The sequence below is a fragment of the Phallusia mammillata genome, unplaced genomic scaffold (assembly GCF_965637545.1).
Source record: "Phallusia mammillata unplaced genomic scaffold, kaPhaMamm4.hap1.1 HAP1_SCAFFOLD_73, whole genome shotgun sequence".
NCBI classification, from domain to species: Eukaryota; Metazoa; Chordata; class Ascidiacea; order Phlebobranchia; family Ascidiidae; genus Phallusia; species Phallusia mammillata.
The window spans coordinates 29,972-37,215 of record NW_027648837.1 but is presented as its reverse complement, the minus strand read 5'-3'; the positions used below and the strand labels follow the sequence as shown (position 1 = coordinate 37,215).

At 42.8% G+C, this 7,244-nt stretch overlaps 1 protein-coding gene across 1 annotated transcript; it reads left to right on the top strand.

The window, feature by feature from the left end:
- Positions 1-492: 492 nt before the first annotated feature.
- Positions 493-6,364, top strand: LOC145207038 (uncharacterized). The gene is made up of 3 exons (XM_080078563.1): positions 493-653; positions 3,188-3,380; positions 5,915-6,364. Exons 1-3 carry the CDS (start codon positions 528-530, stop codon positions 5,962-5,964), a joined length of 369 nt encoding a protein of 122 aa, XP_079934689.1. The 5' UTR covers positions 493-527; the 3' UTR covers positions 5,965-6,364.
- The last annotated feature ends 880 nt before the right edge of the window (positions 6,365-7,244 follow it).

The window sequence follows — 7,244 nt, the reverse complement described above, 5'->3', positions numbered from 1 at the left end:
CGGCGGGGGGTGCAGTTTTCCTTTTTTTAATCAGGACGTTTTTGTCCGGTGAGTCGGCTTTAAATCAATCAAATAAATCGAAAATTACCAAAAAATACAAGCGTTTTGTGACTAATTAACGGTAACGGTCAAACCGATTCGAAGGCAAATTCGCATAAAATATGCTTGAAAATGGTTGCAGCGTGCATCAATGATACTAAAACTTGAAAAATTATCTTGCAAAAGCGTTTAAATTGCGTTTTTAATTAATTATGGATTGCTTCCGTTCGGTTAAAGTACGATGTGCGCATACGATCTTTGTGTGATGACGATGGCTCTTGCACTATGACCGCGCCAACTGACGGTTTTTAAATGAATTTTTTAAAACGCTAGTGGGGGGCCGTCGTTTTTATGCATTAAAAGACTTTTTGCAGCTCTTGGCTTGCTGTTAGGCCTTAAAAATGATTTGTTTGCATTGCAGGACACCCAATTACACTTAGACAAGGCCTTGCGAGGCTTCAAACACAGTAAATTTGCTATAACTGTTGATGAAAGTGGATTTATTGACTTGCAGCTGGACAAAATCATGCTCTCAAAGCCCCAGCAGCGCAGGTTTCTGGCTACAACTGGTGGTTCTTGCCTGGAAAAAATGTTTACAAACATGTCGGTACCCGGTAAGTGTCAAAACTTGTTAAATTGCCCTTTTTAAGGCGAGCAAAATGATTACAAGGCTGGTTCAGTTCCGGCACCGATTTGTTTTGTTGTTCTTGGCCTGTAGAAGCTCTTGAGAATGAAAACAAGGGTCCTGCTGTGAGCATCTCTATGCCACAGACATATAAAGTTGTACACCCCAGCTCTAAGCATTCCCAATGGTTTTATTTTTCGAGATTTGTGTGATTTTAAAACTGCCCTTTCTGAAGCCATTGCAGCAAATAGATTTTTGCTGACACCTGTGTGACCGGAGCTTCCAAGGCCCTGGGCCTTGTATCAGGTCACTGACACTTGTGTTTAGCCCGTATACAAGTAACCTTTTGGGCAGCAGACACTTTGAAATTTGTCAACACAGGCTTTCGCCGTGCTTGCCTATGTCCGTTAGCATTTTGTCAGGGCTGTTGTGCGGAGGTTTTACAAAAGACAGAGCAGTCTGGCAGTTGAGTAAACCTGCTTTGGTTGCCACAATTTAAGGCTCAACCTCCCCGCACTTTGCTGGTTTTCTGTGTCACTTGTTGTGGGTCCCACATCATTGTTTTCCACCCGAGACATGTAAGAAAGGCATGTAAAAAAATTACCATAAATCCTTTTTATTTTCGAGCCACCACATAGCGAAAGGTTGCTTATAAAAGAGTTGGAAACAGTTCATATGGCAGAAATAAATAGTGTGCTTGGTTTTCATTCAGTGTGAGCCACTAAAAGTTGACTGAACTGTGCAGAATTTAAATGTGAACCTTTCTGTTGTGCCAGGTTACTTGCCGAAGGTCAGTATGCAGTATACGAGCGAAAGCACTGGAGCAAAGTGGAAAGCAGGGCAGCGAGCAAGTTGGTGACATGCAACCCTATTGTGTCCAGGAACTGTGACCAGTCTGGGCTCTCTTTTTCTGCCTGTTGTGGTAAAACACCTCGCTCCAAAGGTCCGTATCTATGGTGCCGATTAGGGCGAATTGAAGTCACATGCTTGCAAGGCAGGTTTTTCTCCCTCACTCTGGGCCTTCTGGATTCTGGACTGGCAGACAGCACTTGGCATGTTCAAGGTTGGCTCCTCAGCTGACATTGGCCTCTCCTGGTGCTCTTGGGTCCCTAAAAGCACCACACTACAGCAAGCAGCAGCACATGTGCTGACCAACAGCATTTGCTGCAAAGCATTGCCATTTGTTGTTTTTGTTGAATTGTGATTTTAAAATGACCTGTGCCCAAGCTGAAGTGAATCCCCGTTCAATCAGTACCATTTTTCAATGCCCCCAGGGCTATTTTTCATTCAAATAAAACACTTTGCACCTCAATTGAAATCATTTTTGCTTTCGATTAGGCTTTTTGCCATCTGTATTGCAATTTGTGTGTGCTGCGGGCTGCAAGGCTGGCATTTCAACCAGGAAAGGGTCTTGGGTGACTGAACACAATTGTTTATTTCTAATTTCAAGTGTATCCTATTGCAATTAAGTGATTTGCTGCATGAGCACACTAAAACAGCTTCGTCAAAATGTGTCATTTTTCAAATCCTCTTTTGGCAATTTTGGTGGTGATTTTTTTCTTTATTGTTCTTTATTCTGTGGATTGACATAGATTTCATTGTATCAGTTCATGTTTTGTAAAATTTTTGCTAAAATTAACTATAGTTTTTAATTTTGTTTTCTTTAAATTTACCCTGTTTCGGTGTGCAATAAATCACGATTGGCAACTGCTTGTGTGCTGAAAATTGGTATGGTTGGAAAGAGAATTTTTTGGTTGTTCTATTGGAGGAAAAATTAAGAGTGGGGGTGCTTTTAAACCGGAAATATCTTTGGCTGAAAATTAGTTTAGGAGCTGTTTTGAAAACAGCTCAAATCTGCGTCAGGGAGGAAGATCGGGGTGCTTTTGTTGGTTTGGAGCCTGCCAACAAGTGCTCTGAGCAGGACTGGACCTTTAGCGCACCAAGATAGAGCTCGCTTACCCCAAAACCCCCCCCAAAACCCAATTAGGCAGGGACGCCGTCTCCATAGCAGCGGCGATTGGTTTTGGCGCCCACTCGAGTTGGAGACCACAAGTTTTTTGTGATCGGCGGGGGGTGCAGTTTTCCTTTTTTTAATCAGGACGTTTTTGTCCGGTGAGTCGGCTTTAAATCAATCAAATAAATCAAAAATTACCAAAAAATACAAGCGTTTTGTGACTAATTAACGGTAACGGTCAAACCGATTCGAAGGCAAATTCGCATAAAATATGCTTGAAAATGGTTGCAGCGTGTATCAATGATACTAAAACTTGAAAAATTATCTTGCAAAAGCGTTTAAATTGCGTTTTTAATTAATTATGGATTGCTTCCGTTCGGTTAAAGTACGATGTGCGCATACGATCTTTGTGTGATGACGATGGCTCTTGCACTATGACCGCGCCAACTGACGGTTTTTAAATGAATTTTTTAAAACGCTAGTGGGGGCCGTCGTTTTTATGCATTAAAAGACTTTTTGCAGCTCTTGGCTTGCTGTTAGGCCTTAAAAATGATTTGTTTGCATTGCAGGACACCCAATTACACTTCGACAAGGCCTTGCGAGGCTTCAAACACAGTAAATTTGCTATAACTGTTGATGAAAGTGGATTTATTGACTTGCAGCTGGACAAAATCATGCTCTCAAAGCCCCAGCAGCGCAGGTTTCTGGCTACAACTGGTGGTTCTTGCCTGGAAAAAATGTTTACAAACATGTCGGTACCCGGTAAGTGTCAAAACTTGTTAAATTGCCCTTTTTAAGGCGAGCAAAATGATTACAAGGCTGGTTCAGTTCCCGCACCGATTTGTTTTGTTGTTCTTGGCCTGTAGAAGCTCTTGAGAATGAAAACAAGGGTCCTGCTGTGAGGATCTATATGCCACAGACATATAAAGTTGTACACCCCAGCTCTAAGCATTCCCAATGGTTTTATTTTTCGAGATTTGTGTGATTTTAAAACTGCCCTTTCTGAAGCCATTGCAGCAAATAGATTTTTGCTGACACCTGTGTGACCGGAGCTTCCAAGGCCCTGGGCCTTGTATCAGGTCACTGACACTTGTGTTTAGCCCGTATACAAGTAACCTTTTGGGCAGCAGACACTTTGAAATTTGTCAACACAGGCTTTCGCCGTGCTTGCCTATGTCCGTTAGCATTTTGTCAGGGCTGTTGTGCGGAGGTTTTACAAAAGACAGATCAGTCTGGCAGTTGAGTAAACCTGCTTTGGTTACCACAATTTAAGGCTCAACCTCCCCGCACTTTGCTGGTTTTCTGTGTCACTTGTTGTGGGTCCCACATCATTGTTTTCCACCCGAGACATGTAAGAAAGGCATGTAAAAAAATTACCATAAATCCTTTTCATTTTCGAGCCACCACATAGCGAAAGGTTGCTTATAAAAGAGTTGGAAACAGTTCATATGGCAGAAATAAATAGTGTGCTTGGTTTTCATTCAGTGTGAGCCACTAAAAGTTGACTGAACTGTGCAGAATTTAAATGTGAACCTTTCTGTTGTGCCAGGTTACTTGCCGAAGGTCAGTATGCAGTATACGAGCGAAAGCACTGGAGCAAAGTGGAAAGCAGGGCAGCGAGCAAGTTGGTGACATGCAACCCTATTGTGTCCAGGAACTGTGACCAGTCTGGGCTCTCTTTTTCTGCCTGTTGTGGTAAAACACCTCGCTGCAAAGGTCCGTATCTATGGTGCCGATTAGGGCGAATTGAAGTCACATGCTTGCAAGGCAGGTTTTTCTCCCTCACTCTGGGCCTTCTGGATTCTGGACTGGCAGACAGCACTTGGCATGTTCAAGGTTGGCTCCTCAGCTGACATTGGCCTCTCCTGGTGCTCTTGGGTCCCTAAAAGCACCACACTACAGCAAGCAGCAGCACATGTGCTGACCGACAGCATTTGCTGCAAAGCATTGCCATTTGTTGTTTTTGTTGAATTGTGATTTAAAATGACCTGTGCCCAAGCTGAAGTGAATCCCCGTTCAATCAGTACCGGCTTTCAATGGCCCCAGGGCTATTTTTCATTCAAATAAAACACTTTGCACCTCAATTGAAATCATTTTTGCTTTCGATTAGGCTTTTTGCCATCTGTATTGCAATTTGTGTGTGCTGCGGGCTGCAAGGCTGGCATTTCAACCAGGAAAGGGTATTGGGTGACTGAACACAATTGTTTATTTCTAATTTCAAGTGTATCCTATTGCAATTAAGTGATTTGCTGCATGAGCACACTAAAACAGCTTCGTCAAAATGTGTCATTTTTCAAATCCTCTTTTGGCAATTTTGGTGGTGATTTTTTTCTTTATTGTTCTTTATTCTGTGGATTGACATAGATTTCATTGTATCAGTTCATGTTTTGTAAAATGTTTGCTAAAATTAACTATAGTTTTTAATTTTGTTTTCTTTAAATTTACCCTGTTTCGGTGTGCAATAAATCACGATTGGCAACTGCTTGTGTGCTGAAAATTGGTATGGTTGGAAAGAGAATTTTTTGGTTGTTCTATTGGAGGAAAAATTAAGAGTGGGGTTGCTTTTGAACCGGAAATATCTTTGGCTGAAAATTAGTTTAGGAGCTGTTTTGAAAACAGCTCAAATCTGCGTCAGGGAGGAAGATCGGGGTGCTTTTGTTGGTTTGGAGCCTGCCAACAAGTGCTCTGAGCAGGACTGGACCTTTAGCGCACCAAGATAGAGCTCGCTTACCCCAAACCCCCCCCCCAAAACCCAATTAGGCAGGGACGCCGTCTCCATAGCAGCGGCGATTGGTTTTGGCGCCCACTCGAGTTGGAGACCACAAGTTTTTTGTGATCGGCGGGGGGTGCAGTTTTCCTTTTTTTAATCAGGACGTTTTTGTCCGGTGAGTCGGCTTTAAATCAATCAAATCAATCGAAAATTACCAAAAAATACAAGCGTTTTGTGACTAATTAACGGTAACGGTCAAACCGATTCGAAGGCAAATTCGCATAAAATATGCTTGAAAATGGTTGCAGCGTGTATCAATGATACTAAAACTTGAAAAATTATCTTGCAAAAGAGTTTAAATTGCGTTTTTAATTAATTATGGATTGCTTCCGTTCGGTTAAAGTACGATGTGCGCATACGATCTTTGTGTGATGACGATGGCTCTTGCACTATGACCGCGCCAACTGACGGTTTTTAAATGAATTTTTTAAAACGCTAGTGGGGGCCGTCGTTTTTATGCATTAAAAGACTTTTTGCAGCTCTTGGCTTGCTGTTAGGCCTTAAAAATGATTTGTTTGCATTGCAGGACACCCAATTACACTTCGACAAGGCCTTGCGAGGCTTCAAACACAGTAAATTTGCTATAACTGTTGATGAAAGTGGATTTATTGACTTGCAGCTGGACAAAATCATGCTCTCAAAGCCCCAGCAGCGCAGGTTTCTGGCTACAACTGGTGGTTCTTGCCTGGAAAAAATGTTTACAAACATGTCGGTACCCGGTAAGTGTCAAAACTTGTTAAATTGCCCTTTTTAAGGCGAGCAAAATGATTACAAGGCTGGTTCAGTTCCCGCACCGATTTGTTTTGTTGTTCTTGGCCTGTAGAAGCTCTTGAGAATGAAAACAAGGGTCCTGCTGTGAGGATCTATATGCCACAGACATATAAAGTTGTACACCCCAGCTCTAAGCATTCCCAATGGTTTTATTTTTCGAGATTTGTGTGATTTTAAAACTGCCCTTTCTGAAGCCATTGCAGCAAATAGATTTTTGCTGACACCTGTGTGACCGGAGCTTCCAAGGCCCTGGGCCTTGTATCAGGTCACTGACACTTGTGTTTAGCCCGTATACAAGTAACCTTTTGGGCAGCAGACACTTTGAAATTTGTCAACACAGGCTTTCGCCGTGCTTGCCTATGTCCGTTAGCATTTTGTCAGGGCTGTTGTGCGGAGGTTTTACAAAAGACAGATCAGTCTGGCAGTTGAGTAAACCTGCTTTGGTTACCACAATTTAAGGCTCAACCTCCCCGCACTTTGCTGGTTTTCTGTGTCACTTGTTGTGGGTCCCACATCATTGTTTTCCACCCGAGACATGTAAGAAAGGCATGTAAAAAAATTGCCATAAATCCTTTTCATTTTCGAGCCACCACATAGCGAAAGGTTGCTTATAAAAGAGTTGGAAACAGTTCATATGGCAGAAATAAATAGTGTGCTTGGTTTTCATTCAGTGTGAGCCACTAAAAGTTGACTGAACTGTGCAGAATTTAAATGTGAACCTTTCTGTTGTGCCAGGTTACTTGCCGAAGGTCAGTATGCAGTATACGAGCGAAAGCACTGGAGCAAAGTGGAAAGCAGGGCAGCGAGCAAGTTGGTGACATGCAACCCTATTGTGTCCAGGAACTGTGACCAGTCTGGGCTCTCTTTTTCTGCCTGTTGTGGTAAAACACCTCGCTGCAAAGGTCCGTATCTATGGTGCCGATTAGGGCGAATTGAAGTCACATGCTTGCAAGGCAGGTTTTTCTCCCTCACTCTGGGCCTTCTGGATTCTGGACTGGCAGACAGCACTTGGCATGTTCAAGGTTGGCTCCTCAGCTGACATTGGCCTCTCCTGGTGCTCTTGGGTCCCTAAAAGCACCACACTA